At 33.2% G+C, this 24,138-nt stretch overlaps 1 protein-coding gene across 1 annotated transcript in view; it reads right to left on the bottom strand.

Moving 5' to 3' along the window:
- The window catches only part of LOC106619416 (uncharacterized), a 152,743-nt gene extending 129,029 nt beyond the window's left edge, over positions 1-23,714 (bottom strand). The window contains exons 1-3 of the mRNA XM_036366519.2: positions 22,849-23,714; positions 3,328-3,462; positions 428-541 (exon numbers count right to left, since the gene is read on the bottom strand). Of these exons, the coding sequence (XP_036222412.2) occupies positions 428-541; positions 3,328-3,462; positions 22,849-23,211 (612 nt within the window). The 5' untranslated portion in view covers positions 23,212-23,714. The remainder of the gene's footprint in view (positions 1-427; positions 542-3,327; positions 3,463-22,848) is intronic.
- Between the last annotated feature and the right edge of the window lie 424 nt (positions 23,715-24,138).

Below are 24,138 nucleotides of genomic sequence, written 5' to 3' on the forward strand. Positions count from 1 at the left end.
TGTTTTATACAAATATCATAAAAATAAAAAGAAAAACAACGTTTGCACATTTTCATAGAAATATATCAAAAACTGAAACACTAGTTCGCGTATATTCAGAAAGACGGACGGAAAATTTTTTTAAATTTCAAATAAGTGGCAAATTTTTATATATTCATGATAGCACATGATCTTTTCTCGTGCATCATCACTTCCTGTATCTTCCACTGTAGTAAATATAATATAAGACCTCACATGGTATAGGGCTTTTTTCACATATAGCGTATAGTATGAGTATAAATATACGCACATATTGAAATAAAATATGGGAAACAAAATTCAGTAGAAAACTGTGTACTCAGATTCACTTCTATTGCTTCGATCTCTAAGTGCAAGGTTTGTGTATAGTTATTACTCTGTGTACATGGTAATATGTTGAATATCTTACCTTATCGAAATCTATGCGATTTTTTGGCACTAGCACATCTATCAAAGACTCTAGGGGTCCAGAAACTATTCTACCATTTATATACATAATACCACCGGATCCCAGTACGGAGCTCTGTAAGTAAAGAAAATGTGTAAATTATTTTATTGAATAATATAAAGTACGAAGTTATATAGTTATAAAGTATGACGAGTACAAAACTAATTCGCAAAATATTTTACTCGTATTACCTTGATAACGCACTTCAATGTATCTGAACACTGGTTAATCCGAATATAAGTTCATTTTGTCTGACTTTTGAGTTTTCTTATGGCTGATGAAGTTTTATAACAGACTTTTTCGAAAAATATGCATAATTGAGAGAACTTCATAAAATATTCTGAGTGACCCGGAAGCATGTTGAGGCCATGCTTTCGAAGGATCTGTTTCAGTTATCTTTGGTAGGTTATTAGATACGTATTATAAACTTATTATAAGAAGGAGCTTCGCCTACTTTTTAGAAAGTTTAAAACTACATACGCAACTCTACTCTAGCTATTGCATAGCACAGACATCCATCTTAAAATCCATGTACCATGATTTATTCGTTGGGGAAACAAAATTATTGTGCAATATTTTTAGGTAATATAGAAATCTAAACAATAAAATATTGTGCGATAGTTTTCGCTAGTATAAAAGTATAAAGCAAAAATTATTGTGCAATACTTTTCGAATGCATAAAATCTAAACAGAAAATTATTATGTAATATTTTTCGCTAGTAAAAAATATAAATAATGAAATTATTGGGCGAACAAAATTATTGTGCATAATTTTTGGTAATATAAAAATCTAAACAAAAAAATATTGCGCAATAGTTTTCAATAGTATTTCAGTTCCCACTAAGTATTTTCTTTTACAACCTCAATCGAGTCGAAACGGGCTCCAAGGAGTGGTAACATGAGTTTTGGAGACAAGAACGGTGGTTGATCGATGGTATTGAACGAGTTTTTGGTCTTAAAATCGTGCATTATACTCTGTAGCAACATGTTGTACCATGAAACCAGAGAGTTTCCGGAAATTGTTTTTTTTCCAACGAGACGGACGATTATTTTGAGGCGTTTGCGCGAAAGCATCCGTCGTAAACGGCCCTAACTGTAGGCCAACAATTTCCGGTAACTTTCTGGTCTAAATGTAAACTATAAAATTACTGTGCAATATTTTTCGATTGTAACAAAATTAAATTTAATTTTTATTTAATTAAAAAAATTATTATGCAATAGTTTTCACTAGTATAAAAATCTGAACAAAAAATTATTGTACAATATTTCTGTCTATTAAAATATTGAAACAAAAAATTATTGTGCAATATATTTTAGTAGTGTGTAAATAAAATATACATTTTACAATTTTTAACATTTCAACAAAACATTTTGCAACTAAATCGTTAAATTTTTGATTTTTGTGCCTATTCTATGCATGCCTATGCCATGTGTACCTATAACATATGTTATTCAGTTGTTAGTATATCCACTTGTAGTGGTCGGTAATTACAGTTAATGCATTAACGTTGAGATTTAATAAAGCTTTGTTAAATGTGCTCGTAAAATATTTAAATTTAATTATGTAAATCTGCTGGAAATACATTTTTCTCCGCTGAGGTTGGGCAATTAAACTCCTCTCCGAAATATTGCATTATTATGAATTTTTAATGTTTGTTTCCGCTTCATAATATGTTGCATGCAATATTGCTAACATTTGCCAAACACCACTGGTATGCGGTATCAGTTTAAGTGCCAATTAAATGCTAGCAGTTTGCGCTCACTGGCTTACCACTAAAATCTGGTTGCAACTACAAATAGAAAATTGTAAAATTTCGCACAAATATTGCGGCTTACAACATATTGCTTGCGGTGCAAATGTTTATTTTTTATAAAAAAAAAAAAAAATGCAAATTGTAATTACACGGAAAGCATAAATGTTTCTATATTGTCTACTCAGTACAGAGAACTTTTTGAATAAAAAGTATTTTAAAGCTTTTTTACTTAAACTAGGTTTTTTTTCAACTAAATTTTATTGGTTTTTATATAAATGTACTTTTTTTATATTTATTATTATTTTTGTTTCAAATTGCAAACAACATTTTATATTTCCTCGCTTTTGATACCCTGAACAGGGGTTTGTAACACCCAGAAGGAAACGTCGGAGACTTTATAAAATATATGAGTAATTTTTGAGATACCGTTCTGAAATTTCGCATTCGTCCTTTTCTATCCAAGATGCTTCTTATTTGGCGGATCCGCTGATATCAGACCACTATACGACATAGCTGTCATACAGACTGAACGATCGGAATGAAGTGCTTGTATGGAAAGCTTTTTCATTTGACGAGATATCTTTACGAAATTTGGTCAGGTCGAAGCACTATAGCATATAGCTGCTATATAACCATTTATTTTTGTTAAGGTTATTATAGAATCGTTGCTTTCGACTATGGTATATTTATCGGTTTTATATAATATAATTTTATTTATTTTATATTATATTTACTTTTTCAATTTGTATTCTCTCCCTGTCTTAAATGCAATTCGCACATTATATGAATCAATATTTCATAAAAATTGTCCAATATTTAAACGCATAAATTATAAAGTTCGCCCTCACTGACACAGGTTTAAATATCGCCCCATGCGATTCAAGAATTTATGTGTAGTTAAATGACATTTATTGATTGAGTTGGAAATCAATTCAGAATTTAACGTCAAATCTCCGCTGAGATTACCAGCGCGCAAATGTTTAATGCAAAATCTAATTTGCACCAATTTAAATATTTAAATAAATAAATCTGCCGCCGGATGTGTTTGTTTGTATGTATGTATGTGTGTATGTGTTGGTATGCGTAAATACACATCTATACAATCACCTCGTAATTGATGTCCGAATTGGCTCGTTTGTAAGAGTTTTTCGGTATGTCATATTGTACAATGTCAGCATCCATATTGGCGCTGCCGATGCCATAACCGGTGAATGTGTTTTTTGTTGATTTTGCCAATGAAACCTGCAAAATAAATTGAATGTTTGTAAATTTAGATTGTGTGAAATTAATACAGAAATAAATTTGGTTTAGTCGCAATTGAAATCGAACATTTACGATTGTAAATAAATATTTATGTTTTAATGCATATCAAAACTACATGTCATAATAATCAATATAGAGTGTTTTTAGTTAGTTAGAATTTGCCAGAGGCGCAGAACATTGCTAGCTGTCTTATGAACTTTCAAAATCAACAGCTGTTTCTGTCATTTATGTTGTGTATAATTTGACAGATTTAAAACTCGGTTAGGTAAATAAGCAAGACTGCTGTATTTGTGTTGGGAGAAATGCTAAAAAATTATTCAAGTTTTCTTGCAGCTGGTCAAAAAATGAAACAAACGTTACTGTTCATAATGAGTTCTACTGGCAAAGCATTTCGCGATTTCTTGGCCCCCCACAACCAACTCAAATCAAAAAGGAGCCTATAGAGTGACCACTTCGGTCAAGCGGGTATGGTAAGTGAAAAAGCTTTCCAGTAAAGTATTATAAATATCAAGAATTTGGAACTTATTAGGCCTGAGCCTTCGTTAGGTTGGTGCGAGTATTGGCTGGCTTTTGCCTGACTAAGATTTAAATATCTCGAAAAACACACCATTGCTAAACTTACCGTAGTTACTGGGATTGATATTAAGCGCCGCAATAAATTTGTGGTAAGCTGAAAGGCTTTGTCGAGCCAAGAGGATCTGCTGATTCACTTTTAGGAATCACAAAGTACGAACTATATCTGTCCAAGTGATATCCAATGATTTTGGATTAACCCTACGACCTATCCTAACTTAAAGGGAATTTTATTAATTTTTCTTTATTTGATTTTACATAAGCACCCTTTATATGCCAGACATCACATATATTACATCTAAGCAAAAAAAAAAATTATAAATACTTTGCACAAAAAATTGAATGCATGGTGTTCAATAAATAAATGCATATATTTTTAATATTACAGAGAAATATTTTCTTTAATAATTACAAATTTTTAGAATGTTTTGATATGGAAAACAAAACATGCAAAAATACTGGTATTTTTTTTTAAATTTACTAAGCACAGAAAAACTCACACATTTACATATATTTACGTATGTACCTATATTTCGTTATCTATGAACGTGTTTATTTAATTAATATATATGGCATTTTTTTCAAAAAGAATAAGTCCGAACGCTTGGTTTAAAAATGTTGAATATTTATACAACATATCTGAAATTATTATAGGGCCACAATGTTATCTCTTTATAGGTAGGGATATTAACTAATACTTAACATACAACAATCTTGAACGTTTTGTTAGCGATTTTCTTCACTACAAGCGATAAATAATTGTTTGTGTGAGCTCGTATCCTTCTCTTAATCTTCATAGTATTATGGTGGAAAGCAGTTGTTTTTGCAAATCATAAGGCTAGGTAGCGAAGAAAATCGTTGAAAACCAGGTTGAAAGTGAGAGGTAAAGCAGAGCAAGAAATTCTGTTTTTATAATATTTTACTAATATTGCTTCGTATAACATAGTGCGTAGTTTTGTTAGTAAAAATACATAATATGCAAAAAAAAGAGAAAAAATAACTAACTTTATTTAAAAAGATAAGTGTCAACATTTCAATGCATTTTTAAGCATACAGCAGAAAAACCAAAATTGAATAGCAATAAATTAATAATTTGTTGTATTTAAATTTTTTTCGGCGGAGTTTTATACTTGTATATTTAACTACAGAGAGAGGGAGAGAGAGAGTGGCAGCTTCAATTCGATTGTCTATATCGAATTTTTTTCTATTCAAACATCAAACCAAAAATTGCAAATTCGACATATTTCGGCACGAAGCGATTTTATCTTTAATGTGAAATGGAGTGTGTGGTCTTTTGTGGATAAATTTATGGCGCTCATATTTACAAAATATATACGATTATGTAAACATTTATTAACGCGTAAGCAATTCTGATAATATATTTACCACATTAGTAAAGATATATGCAGATGTGTATAATAAGCCACTTGATGCAATCCTAAGTGCCCAAGATTTACCTTTTACCTTATAATTTAAAATATTTCCAAGTTTTGTATGTACACACATACATAGTTATACTCCAGTAACATGCTGTGCGAAGATAGGTTAGTTTATGTTTCTCCATTCTCTAAAAAGCTTACAATAAACTTTTAGAGATTTTCATAAATAATTACGAAAAAATAACCACACATTAATCTGATTTCTATAAATTACCGCAATTGTGTTAATTTTCTAAATAAAACTCCAGAAATCCAAAACTTTGTAGGCGGAATGCCATATATGAAGTTCAAACGTGTATTGTGGACGTGGCCCTACGCAATTTTGTGTCGTATCTCACAAGCTACTCGACTAATTTAATAGCTTAGAATTTGGTCAATGACCTTACCTTAAAATGATCTTTTAGCAAGGTTTGTAAAACTGTGCAGGAAATGCAGCCACGTTAGCTTTGAATTGCGTCAGCTTAAGTCCAAGTTGATTTGTTTCCAAAAGCGGTCTTAACCCTTATGTTAGTAAACGGGTATCCGGGTACCCACCGCGGTATATTTGTGTGAATAGCTTAAAAAATGCAATATTTCATTTTAAGCTCTCAAATCGTCGTTTTTTAACTTAAAAGAAAGCTATTTGTAAGCTCATTTTTTATGTTTTTTATTTTTTTCTTTCTTTAAATTGTCACTGACTTAATATTTGAAGAAACATTTTTTAGAAAAAGTTTTGTTTAATAAAATAAACAAAATAATAATAATACTCAGATCGTGGGTACCCTGGTACCCGGTTGCTAAAAGACGTCGGTAAAGTTGGTTACTAACATAAGGGTTAAGCAGTTAACACCGTCTCTCATAGGTATTATAAGTTTCCTATGGTTAAGATAACGCTGAAAATATTAGTGAGTGCTTATGTTGTCTCAGCTATTTAGCTTCTTCTAAGCGTTAATATATTGCTAAAATTTAGTTTGATAAATTCGGCCTGCTAACAGAGATAAGTACCTTGGGCTCGTCCTAGACAGAAAGCTCTCGTGCCAACCCAACTTCGAAGAAAGGGCAAAGTAGACATCGGTCGCTCTGTATTGCCGCAGGTAAGCCATTGACAAAAGGTGGGGTCTCTCACCAAAGGCAGTACATTGGCTCTATGAAACAGTAGTCAAGCTTATAATATTCTATAGAATTCTTGTATGGGGGAAGACTACATTTGCGAAAAAATTGGCAAGTGTTCAACGAGCTGCTCTCATCAGTACACCACACCGACTATGACGCTGAAGACCTTATTGCATATAGCACCGGTGGATACAGCCGCGAGGGATATGACCGCAAAAGGTGCTCTCAGGCTCAGAAAATCTGAGTACTTAGATGACTGCGAGCTGCTCGTTATCTCTAGCATTATGCTATTTTATGATTTGACAGCAGTTACGGCTGCCTGGCCACAGCGATATTGCATGAAACTGTAAGCCTAATGAGTTTGCTGGAACAGGTACTTCAGTCTGAAAACTGCGGAATGAGAACGGGTAGGATCTCCGTTGTCTTCTTGTGGCTCACTACTGCACTGTTGGGCCACAGACCAGCGCAGCAAGTGTGTATCAGCTACCAGCAGCTGTGCAGTCGCAAGGTCCTTCTGGCGCAGGGTAAATCAAAAGAGGTCGATGGAGCTCGTTGCTCTCAGCAAGGTCCCCCTTTCAGTGGTTGTAGAAGTTCTAACTGTACACTGTCCGATCGGCATTCATACGATTAAACATCTTATCGGATGCCAGCTGTATCAGCTATTTGGAAGAAGATGAAATAGAATCATCTCAACACTTCATTGTCGAATGTTCCGACTTTGCCAGATCAAGCCAAACACATCTTGGATCTCATACTTCTAGACATCCAGGTGAAATAGCATAAATATATATCAAACACCTATTCAGGTTCAGCGAACTTTGCTTATTGCTAACATTTAACTACAAGAGTTTTCGGTCGGGCTTCACAAAGTTCACAACATGACAGTCTATGTTATTCTCCCGCCATGCTGAGCATTCAGCCATCTTAGTGTGTTTTAGTACTAAAATTAGCAATATTAATGCCATACCTTCCTACATTAGTCCACTTTTTCAAGCGTACTTTAGGTACTAGAATTTTTCTTGATTGTATTTAATTACGAATTAAAATTTTTCCAGTTTTCTGCGATATGTTTTGGATATGAAAAACCTTACTTTAAATTTGTAAGTCACTTTTAAAATTCAGGATTAGTTTTGTTATCATATCACCGAGAAATTTCAGCATTTCAAAACTATGCAAACTGTGCATGCAAAAATGTATTGAGCCGTACAAAATATTTCCAAAAATATGCAATATATTTTTGTTTTTTTATAAATTTAGCATTGATTTCACGCCATGTACGTGCAAAATGCTACCATGGCAACTAGCGAGCAGGGACGAAGCAATTTATGCGCCCAAAAACCTCGCCGAAGCGAATTATTTCGACAGAAGTCAATAAAAGCGGCAAAGTCACGTTCGAATGGCGTGCATGAAAACTAAAATATAATTTGCATGACAGGCTTAGAATGTAACACAACGCAAATGGGAAGCGTGGCAAGACACACACACACACATATACAAAAACATTGTAACGGAATTCGCAGTGTTTTTGATTTGGTCTTAGTTGCTGGTTGCCGGCTCTAGGCGAGTAACTAAATTAAGCGCTGGTTGATGTGCGACGCCGAGCAGAAGTCAGATATGAGGTGTGTGTGTGTATGGGCCATGCAAATGGCTGACAAATTGATCGAGCGCATATGTGTGTGTTTAAATATTTTGCATGACAGCAAGCGCTGCTGTTGCAGGAAAGATATCAGAGCACGGTAGGTGAGCGAAGAGTGCGCGTGTGTGTGGCTGTAAGCGCGTGTGTATATGTAAGTGTGCGCTGGCGTGTCACGAATAATTTACGACATTGAGACAAATGTCAGCTATTTCTCAAAATTGTTATAGCGGAAGCTGCAAGCGAAGAAACAAAAACTACTTTAACACTTCTTCTACACACTTTAGCACATACACAGCTATATGCGTGTGTGTGTGTGTACCTAAGCGCGCATTGCAAGAAAAAGCATGCGAGACGTGAATGGCATGGCGGACAAGCAAGGCAATAAGAAAACAAGATCCAGGCGATACAAGCACAGCTAACTGGGAGCGCGATGTAGCAGTTCACGAGCAACATATTCAAAGCAGACAGACTTATATGGTATATACACATGTTTATATATGTACAAAATAGTTCAGCAATCAGTGTTGCGTTGTTGGGTGTGTTTGTGTGGATGCTGTACGTCGAACTATGTGACAGGAATATCGTTGGTTGAAGTCACAGCAGCACATACACATACCCACACCCCAAATACATGTGAGTCGATGTGCTAAAGAAAACAAATTTACTCATGAGCTCACACGCTGACACACACACACATGCATACATCTGAGCACTTGTCACTACAAAATTGCATTTGCTTTGTTTCGCTTTCGTCTAAAGCGGAGCGCCTGTGTCTGCATATTAAGCTTGCCAACGTGCTGCTGCCATATACCAGCTCGTACAGCAGACACGACACTGCGTATGAGCGACATTTTACCCACATGCCGGGGCATACCAATACCAGCGCAAAGACGTATATGTCAAAATTATTGTGTGCCTGTGTGTGTGTGCGCGCTCTTTTCTGACACTTTGACAAATTGAAATTAATGGTAATCATGCAATGAATAAAATAAATATGCTCGACAGACACACACACACACACACACAAATACCGATATATGCTGATTCGCCTGTCAGAAGTGCTCTTCATATACAAATGTATGTGTATAAATACACAAGCACAGCTAATTTTTTGCGCGCAGCTGTTCGCTTATGCCGCTACTTTGTCAATTCACTCACCAAACTAATACTCGGGATTTGCGATTTGTCTGCCAGCGCTTGTAGGCAAATGGATTTTAAAGGCGCTGCGCATGAGATGTGCATCGTGTAACTATTTAGCAGTGAATCAAGCGCAAATGATACAGATAAATGTTAACCCAGTGGACTTGAGTTATTTCAGTTGCATGAGCCTTCACTATTTATTCATTTATTTTTATTTTTTGCTTGTCTCAACCTGTCATGACATTTGACGAATTCTCTGTTCATTTTTCATGCGTGTATACGAGATATGTGCATACACATGTGACTCGCACATATTATATCATTATATCACATATATTTATAAAATAACCCTGAACATGGTATATTCAGTGTAGAACGATGTTGTGTTACACCCAAAAGGAAACAGCGGAGATCTTCCTTTTGTATGACATGTTCGTCTGTCTGTCTGTATATATGCGAACTAGCTCCTCAGTTTCTTAGATATTGTCAGAACCGTCGATATCGCACCACTATTGCACATAGCTGCCATACAAACTGAGCGATCGGAATCAAATGCTTGTATGGAAAACTTTACCATTTGTCGAGATTTATTCACGAATTTAAGCATGGATTGTTACCTAAGGCAATGGTGCAATCTCCGAAGTAACTGTATAAATCAGATCACTATAGCATACAGCGGAGATAAATAACACATGGAGATTAGGGCTTCCAAAGTCCTTGAAATCTGGAATTCCTGCCGAAGCCATCGCCCTAAAGAGGGGTTTACAACTTCACATGGTTTATTGGCACTAGACAAGTGTCATCCGTTTCATACTAACATATGTTGCGGTGGTGTGGTGCAACGCGCCTGCTTGACGGAGACTACGGTCGGAATGAAAACTACATCAGCAAAGGCTTTGGAGTTTATCCTCGACTTTCGGCCAATACTTATTCAAGTGAAGTATGCGGCAATGCTACCGCCAGCTGGCTCAATATTTTAGGCCATTGGTGCCATACCCGGCGTTGGTTTCATACTCGGGCTAAATTGATAATGCGACCGAGAAAAGGAGATCCATGAGGATTTAAACACAACATTTCCATTCCTCAGGAAAAATAATGGAGCAATGGTTCTGTGATCGATAGTTCCTGTGACGAAATCTACATATATACCGACAGATCTAAGGGTAAAATAGGAACAGGAGCGGGTTTCCTGTGTTGTAAGCCATACATAAAAGAGAGCTTCCAACTTAATGTACAGCAAGTCCATAAGCCTTCTCTTGAACAGCCAAGCGGCAATTATGGCTATCCGTAGCGTCAATACTAAGTCCCACTGAGTTAGATTATGCAAGCAAGCAATAACTAGACTCTCAGTAGATAATTCTGCATACCCAGTCCTATAGGAATAAAAGGAAACGAAAATGCAGACGAGTTGGGCGCTCGGGGGTGGTTGCAAATACAATCCCCCTAAGCTGCCCCAGACCATTAAGTTTCCTCAAGGGTTATTTGAAGCAATTGCTCCTGGAGGAACACCTCAGGTTTTGGAACACAAACAACACAGAGCATACCACAAGTTACTTTGGGATAGTGTTGATGGAGGACAGACCAAAAAGCAACCACTTTAGGCAAAAGGGAACTTAGTAATATTTTAGGGATCATCACAGGGCACCGACCCTTAATAATACACTTTTTAAAAATTTGAAAAGTTATGCGGAATGAAGAACAGTATATTTTCGAATGCCCAGCTTTCAGCCGGATGACACAGGATATATTCCACGGCTTACAATGCTCCGACTTAAGAGACATTGGGCAGATGGGGTGGAAAGTAATCAGGTTTTTTACCAAATTCACTGAGTTGCTAGATAAGGCATGTTTTGGTTATCGCCCGGGAGCATAATGGTTTTTTAGATGACCAAAGTGCGACCGCCAGTGGTCTGGCGCTCGTCAGCTGCCTTTTCAAACAACGAACCCTTTTAATAAAATCACTCTGAGGTTTTCTACTCTGAGATGTATGCTATAGTTTTCTGCCGGCATTTCAAATTTGAAACTGAGTAAGCCTTGGCAATTGACTGCAAAAATCAAAAATTCAGTACTATATAATGAAACACTTCAAACAAAATGAAAATTGAAGCCAAGGAAAGCACTCATTGACCACGTACCAGTATAAGTGAAAATCAAAAATTGCATTGATTCCATTTAATTGTTCGAGGGTGTATGGAAATAATTGACAACAGTTCTGCAGAAAACTATAAAAGCTACGCTTGAGGCATACACGCAATTCACTCAAATCAAACCACCCACACAATCAAGGCAATCGAGAAGTTATTGGACATTCGCAAAAAAAAAAAAAAAAGAATTGAGAGAAGTTAACTAATTGCAGCCAGCAACAATTCAAACAAACCACTCATGCAATTAAGAGCGTGTGCCACACAAACGCCGAGTTTTTTTTTCCATTACCTGATTTCCTGCTACCCCTCGCTATAAGCGCTTGGCGATAGCTCGATGCGCCGTCAATTCTTTTATATTAGGAAAACTCTTTTTTGCCTGCCAAATTCATTGTTATTGTTCTTGCGCGCTTCAAATAAAATGAAAGGCGAATGAAAATTACAGATGGAAATCAACAGCGCCAATTAATGTGCGACAACCGTTTGCCATGTTATATGCCTACATATATATATGTATATGTACAGAACGACTTCGTGTTTGTCTTGCCCTTTCGTAAAAGTTGTAAGTGCAATGAGCAAGAAAATCGTGGGCTGAAACAAAAACCAAAAAACGCGACGCCAAAATCAACACGTAACCACTTAAGAGTCAATTACTCATTGATATGCATGAAGTGGTTTTAATTTGAGTATTTGCCGACGTTGCTCTTTTTGACGTTTCTACCTGCATTCATATTCTTAGTACGAGGGAGAAGCAATATTATGCGGTTTGCGGTTAAGAAAACGCAATTCGTTGGGTTGTGCGCGAAAATGAGTTTACTTGCTCATTTTCTTTTGATATTGAATGTTTAGTATGTAAAAATGTTTTTTTATTTTTTTTGGTTTTGTTTTATGGTATTCATAACCCTGTTTTTTTTTTTAATTATTCTAAGGTTATGTTAATGGATTTCGAGAGCTGAGTTAAGTTAACTTAAAGTGGATTTTTATTTTGAATTTTTTTTGTTTTGTCTGACAAACATTAAGTACAGTGTAAATTCTGTTATAAAAATTCATATCAAGATTCTGTTAATGCTTGTAAGGTGTTACAAGCGTTTCGTCGAGCAAAAACGGCATATTTTAAAATTTTATTTTTTTTATTATTTTAAAGTTATTACCGATTACCAACATTTTGTGAAATTTTCAAAGAAAAAAATTCAAAACTCTGCCATTGCAATGTCATTTCCCGGCAGTCCTTCGGAAAAAAGGTACCTCCACGTTAATAGCAGAACTCTTTACAGGATGATCAAAAGTAAAAAAGAAAAAATGCGTGTTTTAGTTAAGAACATAAACTAGATATTGGACGAAAAAAAAACAAAAAAGAAAATTTTATTTTTGACAGACATTTTTACAAAAAAAAATAAAAATTTTGATGAAAATTTCTCTACGTGTTTGTAGTTTTAAATAGTTGTAACTGAACACAAACAAAAAAAATCAATCGTTCAAGATAATTATTGTAGTGAATTATATCTAGAAAACCTGTGAGAAACTTCATTAAGAGCGATTGAGTAGTTCGCGAGAAATTTTGACAACCGAATTTGCAAACACAGTTTCAAGAAAAATGTGTTTAAAATTTTCAGAGACTATCTATATAGCTGAACTCGAGCGCGCAACTTTTCAACGCTGTGTCTCCAGAACTTTTACTCGGCTTAACTTGAGAATTTAGGATTACATTCTAAAGAGGTTATAGAATTAAATAAGATGCTAAAAACGTATATATATAATATAGAAAATAATATTAGGACATTTTTTGTTTTGTATCCGTGAAACCCACGTAACCGCTTAAGCCATTGGATTCCGTGAGCAATTTCTGAGTGCCGGTATACAACATTTTTAGGAAAACAATTGTATTTTACAATATTTTAGTACTCAGATTCGTTCTAGTACTTATATATATGGGAGATAGAGGTAGTATTGACCCGCTTATAACTATTTTTGGCATTACTAAATATTATTAAGGTACCTCACATACCATCACCAATATATAAGAGGTAAAGTCAACTGGATGTTTGAAAATCCTGATATTATTCAGTAGAGGCTTAAGCAAAATTTTACCCGATTTTGTCTATTTTAAACAGAAAGATACGCTGCTATTAAGAAAATACGCACTCTGAATTTCATTCATATATGCGGTATTACGTTAACCTCAAGTTCGAAAGTCTTTATATTAGCTATATGGGGGCTAAGGGAAGTGTTGCCCGATTAAACAAATTTTTGGTACACAGGCATACTATTATGTCGAAAAAATTCTGTCCAAATTCCAATTATATCTATCACAAATAGAATAGTATTTTTGGTAAAAAGTCAGGCAGTAAAACTCAGCATTGTTATTCACATATTCCGCATCTAGCGGCTTGAACAGTTGTAGTCCGATTTTGACAATATTTGATTACAAGCAGACACACCTTAACAGCACTATGTAAGCAAAGTGTGATTCCGATATATGTAGTAATTGTGTATTATTAGCGTACTGAAGTGAAAGTATCGAATGGAATTTAAAATTGTCTTAAATAATAAGTAGGCGTGGCTGTGCTCCGATTTCACTTATTTTCACACCATAATACTGGAATATCAGGATAATCTTATTTACCGAATTTAGTAGCTAGTGGTCGACTATGTAGATCCTGAGATATGTGATTTCAGCTAAAGATGGGCGGTGCCATGCCCATCGTTAAATTTTTATGCCGACGCCTATTAAACCTTCTTGTACCAGCTTGAGTATAAAATTTAATTGCTCTGTTGGAAGTACTTATTGATTTATTGCGATTTTTGTAATTTTTAACACATCCCGTATAAAGGAAGTGGGCGGTGCTATAATCCGATTACATCCATTTTAACACTGTCGTAGGGAATAACCAAAACAATTGTACTGAGCAAATGTGATTGATTTGGCTTTCGTTAATTGGACGGTTAATGGTGTTTTATGGGCGTGACAGTCTTGTCGTGTCGAACTTCTTATGGTGCCAGGAAATACGTGTTCCAAGTTTCATTAAGATATCTCAATTTTTACTCAAGGTAATGCTTGGATGGATGGACGGGCAGACTGACAGACAATTATCCGAATTTCAGTTGGCCTCGCCATCCTGATCATTTATCTATATATATAACTTGATATCTATCTCGATTATTTTAAGGTGTTACAAGAAACCGTTTGGTTAACCAAACAGTTATACTCTGTAGTAACATGTTGCGAGAATATAAAAATAAATAAAAAAAATCGCATAAAGTCAGGCCTTTTTTGTAAAAGAGGGGTCTAAGCTAAAGCGGCTATATTTGTGAATATAGGTTGAATATTCAATAGTCCTTTATATAAATATTTTTGAATATCGATCGAACTATCGATATGAAAAAAAGTAATTTTAATTTTAATTTTAAAATTAATTAATCAACATTTTTAAAATTAATTTTAATTAATTTCATTTTTAATTGTTAGAATATATGCTTCATTTAGCAATATTTAAAAGTACTGCTTCATTTAAGTACAGTTATATGTATGCTTTGAATAATTGAGTGCATACAATACCAGCTTATCTTTCACTTTTAATTGAATGAGTACAAAGAAAGGAAAAAAATATGAAATCCGAACCAAATAGTTTGGCATGTTTTGTTTAATGACTCATTTATTAAGCAGACATTATCGCTGATATTTGAATTACATGCATTAAATACGAGCGTGAAGCTGCAATACAATTGTGCACTGGCAGGAATATGAATTGATAGAGAATTGTACCATACAGTGTGCGACAAAAGTTACAAAATGTTAAGCTAAGCTCAAAATAAGATTTTAATAGAAAAGAAAAACAAAAAATAATAATTATTGCATGGAAATGAAAGCCGAATTAGAGAAATGTTGGAAACGTTTTTGCTATGTTTTGAATGTGTACATTTCCGCTATTCGTTTTTCGAAATTACATATTGTACTCGTATGATAGTTTTAAGCAAAGAAATTAGTTGCTGTTTTCAAAATATAAATTTTTCTTTAATTTGCATTTAAATAATTTTTTATGCAGACCTCTTTTCAGCCTAAGCTTCAACTGCATTATAGTGTATTTCAAAATTTCAAAAATTAATTTTGATTTTGCAACAAAATAACTTTAAAAGAAACATCACGCATCATTTGAAATCAATCATGAACATTATTTTGCCCAAAAACTTTTCCGCATGTTTTTAAATTTGCTTTTTATACGATTTCAAAACTAAAGTTGTTGACATTCAACTTATTTGGGTCACTCTGTGTTTGTGTTTGTGTAGATTTTAGCTACTAATGGCTGCCAAATTAGTGCTTTAATGGCTTCAGCAGTGCGCTGTAGCATCTAGTACAGTTTTATTGACATAACCCAAATTGTATTGCAAGTTGTATTTGCATTAATGGTACAACAGTTACTGCCGCAAGTTCGTATTTGACTTTTGTTATAGCACAACTGTACAAAGCGCTTGTATATAAAGCACTTTCACCATTCCCATGTAAATTTAGCTGTACAAATACATACAGAAAGATACTTGTATATATGTGTATATACACAGGTGCAGTTGAAAATTTTTCAGTTAAGGCTTCTCTTTTTTACTTGTTCGGTTTACTTAAAATGTGCTTATATATGACAGCATCAGTTCTGTGAATTTAGTGATTTTTAGACTTTTTATAATTTTTAAGATATTTGCTTTATTGATTGGCACGTGATTATATTGTACTGTGCATTTACTTCTAATAAAATTTTATGGTATATAAAGCCATACATTGAAAAAAATAAGAAAAAAATGTTAAAACCCTCCACAAATAAAAAAAGTTTTCATACAAGAATATGGATCAACTACTTTGTACATATATGCTATAATGTTTCGATCTGAACAATTTGCTCTAATATTATAATGTTTCCTTGTACACTAAGCCATGCCATATTTAGTTAAGATTTCTTGTATAATTAAAAAGTTTTCCATACAAGCACTTTATTCCGATCGTTCAGTTTGTATGGCAGCTATATGCTATAGAGGTCCGTTATCGGCGGTTTGAACAAATAAACAGCTTCTTGGGAAGAAAAGTACTTGTGAAAAATTTCAGATAGATATCTCAAAAACTGAAAGACTAGTTCGCCTATATACATTATGACTGATAGACAGACAGACGGACATGGTTATATCGACTCAGCTCATCATGCTGATCATTTATAATATTATATAATATATATATTTATATTTTTTTAAGTTTTTTTTTTAAATTTTTAAATATTTTTAATGGTGCTTACAGAGCCACAACAATATACGTTTTGTTGCTTGTGAATATTTGATCATGCGTTATATAACTATATTAAAACGTACTCACAGCCTCACACCCTCACATCACTCTCTATATGCGTATATAATAAGACTCTTTCGCTTCTACAACAACATGTAAACATTCGTTGGCCGATTCGATGTGGACAACAGCAAACAATGTCGCATTAATGCAAGCATGCACAAACAGCAACAAACGGTGAAGTATGTAAGAAAATATTGTTGTTGTAATGGTGCTTTTCGGCTCGTTCGACCACAATTTCAATTAAATATAATTAAGTGCATGTCAATAATTACATTTTAGCCATTAAAAAGTCATTTAAGTGTTTTATTGCATTTCGTTGGCCTTATTATGCATACAACAACAACAACAAAAAGCAAAAACAGTAGCAGGAAAGTAAGGTCGTGACGTCAATGACCAACATGTATTTTTATATAAACGCATTGAGGTTGCTACAACGCACTTTTTGTTGCTGTTGGTTTTTCGTACAGACACACACACACACACAAACATAAACACAAAAAATTAACCATCAACACCTAAGTATACAACAAACCAACACACATACACTTACAATTTCACGCTACGCATACACTACACACACTCACTGTGCCCCTTGCTCACCATTTCTCGCTTTGTTACATTTGCGCCACATTTGATTATGTAACTGTTTAATAGCGCTACGCATTTTAAATAAATTGTTCTACATTAAGCAAAAGCAAAAATGTGGCAGCAAAGTGTTACAAACTTTGCCACGACAACAACGCATGTAGCACATCTCCCGTATGTTGTAATGCGCCTAAATGTATGCTATATGCTTTAAAATTAATATCTTTTGGCGTATATCGCGTGCGTGCGCGTATTTATCGCTGTGCACTGTGGCGAGCATTGTAAATTAAATTTATTACTGTACTTTTAATTATGTTGCATTTAATGAATTAATGAGTAGCAAAATGTCAGCACAAAAGGGTGCACAAAACGCACGCCACTGATTAATGTGATATGATTTTTTTTTTCGCATATTTTTTGTGCGCCAATTTTATGCGCGAACTTTTTTTGTTGAGGTTATAAATCAAGGGTTATCTTGAAAGTTGGAATTTAATTGGAAAATACGCAGCCGTTGATAGGTTGGCGCGCTTGTTTGCTTAATAAAGGGTATAGTTTATTTTATTCTAATGAAGTACTGTTCATTTTTATTAAAAGGTAGTATGAATCTGACACATAAAAAAAATTTTTTTTTTTAATATTAAAATAAAAATAAAATTTAAAAGTATACGAGTATTTAAATTTAAATTTATAAACTTAAACTTAAACGTAACATAAGGCCAACTTATTCCAACAGGGTTACCTTAATGGACAGCTTGATACGCCAATTTGTTCTAATACCAACAACACCCATAATATAGATCACAAAGACCCTCATAAATCGCAAACCCATCACGGATTTGTTGAGACGGGTAATGCCAGTTACGGCTATGTCTCCAGGTTCGCCGAAGGTAAAACTGACGAGATGTTTCAACTTTAGTCTTGCAGAGGCTGGACAATGTAGGAAAAAGTGCTTATTGTTTTTACCTCACGCTCCTCCATAAAATTTTCACAACGTGCGTCCGACAAGGTTTTTAGTTTTGCCGCATGCATGCTTGTTGCACAGTGTCTAGAGAGAACCCCTACGATTGCGGCAAGTTAAAATTTGCAAAGAGCAAGTACAATAGTTTAGTGTATTTCCGGCGTTCTGCTCTAGAGCAAAAGTAGTCATACAAGCGCGAGTTGTCGACCAGCAGCGTTAAAAACCCACTGCTCTTCTCCAGAGACTCCTCCCCATCCATATACCCCTCGTCGGTATGTGAGCAGAGAAAAAGCCCCCCAGAGAGCCAAGTTTTTAGAATTGCAGTTGGAGGAGGAGAGAATTTCGTCGTGTCCTTGTTCGAATCCCTTCATATACCTAGTTTCTAAAAGCTTTCTCTCAAGGATAAGCCCTTCAGCTTAAATAGTGCAATGCTAGAAATAAACGGTGATTCCAAGTAATGTTTTTACAGGAACAAAAGATTAAGTTATACAGGAACCGAACATTGAATATTGGGGCATATAGACAGGAACAGATAGTAGTCACTCGGTGCCAGACGAATGTATACGAATCTCCTGACTAAGCTCCCGAAGTTGCTGCCGAGTCACTATCGATGTGTGTGTTCTGGCGCTGTTCTGATGGAACACAATTTCTCTCCTAATGCGCTGTTTCTGGTCAATTGCTTTCTTCAGATGATTAAATTTTTGACAGTCCGATTTAAAAGTTTCATCCTCAAACAATACTGAGTCAACAATTATAAAGTCGTACTGTAATTTAGTACATAATATTATTTTTCTAACGCCTTATAGCGTGGAGTCGCTTTTATATGCTACAACGGGTGATATACCTCTACTTCGCAAGTATTGACGGAATTTCATAATGTAAGGCCATTTTTAGAGATGGTGATCTTTATATCCTATATAAAGCTGCTAGGTGGAGTTGCTGCTCAAGCATTCACATTTAAAGAAGGAATATACTAGTGGAACTATTTTAGCTTAGTCTAATCCGATAGTTCTATAAAAGCTTGAGTTTTCCCATAGGTAAATAAGCAAAGGCACGTTCAGTTGGTACTCGTAATTTCTGCAATGACTGTAGACATTTTAAAACTGTTCCAAGATTCGTTGGAAAGTTAAGTATGAAAGTAATGTCTAACAACACTGTTTTATACTATGTTCCCATATCTTGCTACTTTCATATATATTGCGATAGGGTAAACTGAGAACGATTGTGAGATGTACAATACATGTATGTCCTTAGAAAAGTGGGCCAACGTTAGTCTCCCCCACTTTGTTGTCATATAAAACCTGTTGTTGGCAAAGCTATACTCCCTCTTCAACTATAAAAACTAAGTATTTTGATTTCATTTAGGTGCTTTCAAGTGATAAAATTCTAAAGCATGACTTTCATTTTCTTCCTATTACATTTTTTTGCTTTCAATTTTCAAATTTAAAATGAAAATGACTCACTCCCAACAATGCAAATAAAAGTAATAAAGTTGATTAAATTTACTTGAAATTACTTTGACAAATATACAAAATATTTTTACACATATGCACTTTTCCAACACATACGTACAGACACAAGCGTATACCCGAATATGTGATGTTTAACTTGGTTAAGCGTAAAACTTTATTTTGCTGCGTTAAGTGCCATTTTATGAATGTTTTATAAATATTTGTATATGCTATATGTATGTATGTGCGCATTGTAAATTGGAAAGGTTGTGTAAATAATAAACTCAAATTTGTTGCCATGTGCCTTATGCCATTAGTTTAATAAATTATAACTCAATTTGAAGTGAACGTACTTGAAGATATAGGCAACCCTGTTGGAATAAGTTGGCCTTATTAATTAACTCAGATTTATTATGTTACGTTTAAGCTTAAATTTATAAATTTAAATACTCGTATACTTTTAAATTTTATTTTTATCTTTAGTTTTTTTTTACTTTTTATTTTTCATTTTAATTTTTATTAATGTTTCAACAACTTTAATTAAATTTATATTTAAACTATGTTTAATTTTAATTGTTATTTTACTTGTAGCTTTAATTTTAGTTTTAATTCTAAGTTTAAGTTTAATTTTAATTTTATCATAATTTTAAGGTTAAGTTTAATTATAAGTTTAAGTGTCAGTTTTACCCGCTAGAACATAACGAATTAAATTTTGATTTTAATTTTAATTTTAATTTTATTTATAGTTTTAATTTATGTATAAATTTAAAATTTTTTTTATTTTTAATTTTAATTTTACGTATAATTTTAGTTTTATGTTTAAGTTAAGGTTTAAGTTTAAGTTTAAGTTTACGTTTAAAATTAAGTATATTTACAAAAATTTAAAATTTTAAAATTATAATTTTTTTATTTTAAATTTTAATTTTAAGTATAATTTTAATTTTAAGTTTAAGTTTATTTAATTTAAAATTTATTTAAATTGAAATTAAAATTTAATTTTAGTATGATTTGAATTTTGAGTTTAAGTTAAGATTTCAGTTTAAGTTTAAGTTAAGGTTTTACTTAAATTTAAGTTTAAGTTTAATTTTAATTTTAATTTAATTTTAATTTTAATTTTAATTTTAATTTTAATTTTAATTTTAATTTTAATTTTAATTTTAATTTTAATTTTAATTTTAATTTTAATTTTAATTTTAATTTTAATTTTAATTTTAATTTTAATTTTAATTTTAATTTTAATTTTAATTTTAATTTTAATTTTAATATTAATATTAATATTAATTTTAATTTTAATTTTAATTTTAATGTTAGATTTAACACTCATTTTTAGTTTGATTTTAATTTAAAATTTAAATTTAAATTGTGATTTTTATTTTGATTTAAATTTTAATTTTGGTTTTAATTTTATTTTAATATTAATTTTAAATTTAAATTTTAATATAAATTTTAATTGTAATTTAATTTTAAGTATAGATTGAATTTTAAGTTTAAGTTAAGATTTCAGTTTAAGTTTAAGTTAAGATTTTAATTTTTTTTAATTTTAATTTAAATATTTTTATTTTTAATTTTAAGTTTAAGTTTAAGTTAAGGTTAAACTCAAACTTAAACTTAAACTCAAATTTAAGTTAAACCTTTAAGTTTTAAGTTTAAGTTTAATATAATTTAAATTTAAATTTATTAAAATTTTAAATTATAATTTTAACCGTAAAAAAAAATTAAAATTTTAATTTAATGGTTTTAATCAGAATTTGAGTTGTAATTTTAATTTTAATTCTATTAATATTTAAATTTAAATATTAGTTTTAATTTTAATTTTAAGTTAATATTTAAGCTTAAAGTTAAGTTTAGGTTTAAGTTTTGAGTTTAAATATAAGTTTAACTCATTTTAGGAGTAACATTTTAAATGTTTCCATCTGAATCGTTGACTTAATAAAATTTCCGCTTTTTCTTACAGGCAAGTAGTGATACACACATACATCTGCGACCATTATAAGCGTATATTTACAGAAAGGTTGTCATTTGTCTGTATGCGTATTTTCATAAGTTGAAGTTCTTTTACAAGTGCGAATTGTTGTAGTAAGTAAACTCATATGTGGAACCAAGAGCAGTTGAAGAGAAAACAGCTTACAATTTAATAACATTTCAATTTACTTATTATTGTTACATATTTAGTATGTATGTACAAACATTTACATATATAAACATGTATGTACACTTTTATGTATTTGCGTAAGTAATCCTTTTTTCTCTAAAAACGATTACTACAGCATAAAAGCACATACGAAATGAGTTCGAGAGCAAGCACTTCAGTAACTTTTGAAATTTGTAAATATTTTCTCTTATTGTTGGTTGTTGCTGTTTGTTGCAGTTACTCAAATATGTGGTACGCCAAACATACATACGTACATTCGAGCATAAATTGAGCGAATATGCATGCATTTACGTAAAAATACGGTTCTGGTATTTACACAGCTGGCAGTGGAACTTTGTGTCGAAAAGTACACAGTTTAAAAAACAGTTTAAAAACTCGTTCCTTCGCCTACAGCTGAGTAGCGGTACTTCATACAACAGTAACTACTTTGGCACAGTTACACCCAAATAAGTATGTATGCTTTCCAAATGCAAATTTAAGGTAGCCGGATATTTTCGTAATGAACTTAGCATGCTTTGCCACATGGTTGCAAATATTTGCCGGAAACTATGCAGCGTCATTTCTGAGCTTTTGAACAAATATTGAAATGCTGCTTTTGAAAAATAAAATGTGAGTTGCGTTCGTGATGCAAGTGTTCGCTCTCGTTGGATAGCTAGGAAAAGTATATGTAATTTTATATTATTGCTCGAATAAGAAATGCTTATTAACGACTTGAAAAACTAAACTGGAAAAGACAATTTTTTTAAAAAAATTTAAGTTTTAAACTCTTGAAAATTTTTCGGTACATGCAATGCTACGTAAGGTTAGTATAGTGGTAAAAGGTGCTGATTATATTCTAAGTAATATATTTAAAATATTGTATCGATTCTCACCTCGAACTTCTGAAACCCCAACTCCAAATCGTAAGCATCCAATTGTTCGCTGTGCCTACGCCGATGACGTACACCGTCACCTGGCGTCGCCGTCGCGAAAGCGCTCTCCGCCGCCGTCGTGTATATGGTCATACCTGTGTTGGTAGCGTTGCCGGCACCATCCACAACAACAACACGTTCGCCATGCTCATCCATAGCCGCGACAGTGGCGCCCACGCAGCCGCCAGCGTTGTTGTCATCGCTGTTCGCCGTGACATATTTATCGCGATCACGTTGTCCGCGCGACTTCTGTAACACTGTTTGTCTGCAACGTGTACCACAAGCGATTGCCGATATTTTACTAGCATAATAGTACATAGCCATGTGTCACGTTTGGTTTAAGGTCCGGACGCGTTGGCCGGACATTTGTGTTTACTGGCGGAATATTGATGGCGTGCGACATGTGCGGGCGTGGTAGTATGTGCTGAAATGTCGGATGCACCGGTGTGTTGTCATCTTCGCAAGGGATAACGGATATTTCCGTTTTACTGGGAAGTTTGCTTTTGTTTAAGATTTATTAAAAGTCACTAACATTTTTTTTTTTGACTTTTTTGACTTTTTCCTTTTAAAATTATAATTTTCATCATTTCACTTTTATCTTTGAAACTATTTTCGCTTGTCATTTTTCTTTCGAAATTTTTACACTAACTCTTCACTGTTACACCATACATGTATTGGTATTGCAGTTGGAAAACCGTTAATCAGTTTTTGTGTGCTTTGCAAATAATTTGTTCTGATCAGCATCTTGTTAATGGATTTTTCAATTTAAACCTTAGCGCGCAATTTTTGTTTGTCGAGATTTGTTGAATTCTTTATCGAATTTTAGTCCATCTGAAAATAGAAAAAAAATTATGTCAGATGTCTTTGTGTTGTTTACAATTATTAATTTTTATATCCCAAACAGGGTATATTAAGTTTGTCACGATGTTTGTAACACCAAAGGAAGCTATCGGAGACCTTATAAAGTTTATAGGTATATAAATGATTAGCGTGACGAGCTGAGTAGATTTAGTCATGCCCGTCTGTATATACGCGAACTAGTCCCTCAGTTTTTGAGATATCGATCTGATTATTTTCTCACCAAGAAGCTACTTATTTGTCGGAACTGATGATATCGGTCAATTATAGCATATAGCTGCCATACAAACTGACCGATCAAACTCAAGTTCTTCTATGGAAACCTTTTTTTTTGACAAGGTATTTTTACAAAATGTGTCATAGATTATAATCCAAAGCATTTCTACAATCTAC

This window comes from Bactrocera oleae, chromosome 3 (genome assembly GCF_042242935.1).
Source record: "Bactrocera oleae isolate idBacOlea1 chromosome 3, idBacOlea1, whole genome shotgun sequence".
NCBI classification, from domain to species: domain Eukaryota; kingdom Metazoa; phylum Arthropoda; class Insecta; order Diptera; family Tephritidae; genus Bactrocera; species Bactrocera oleae.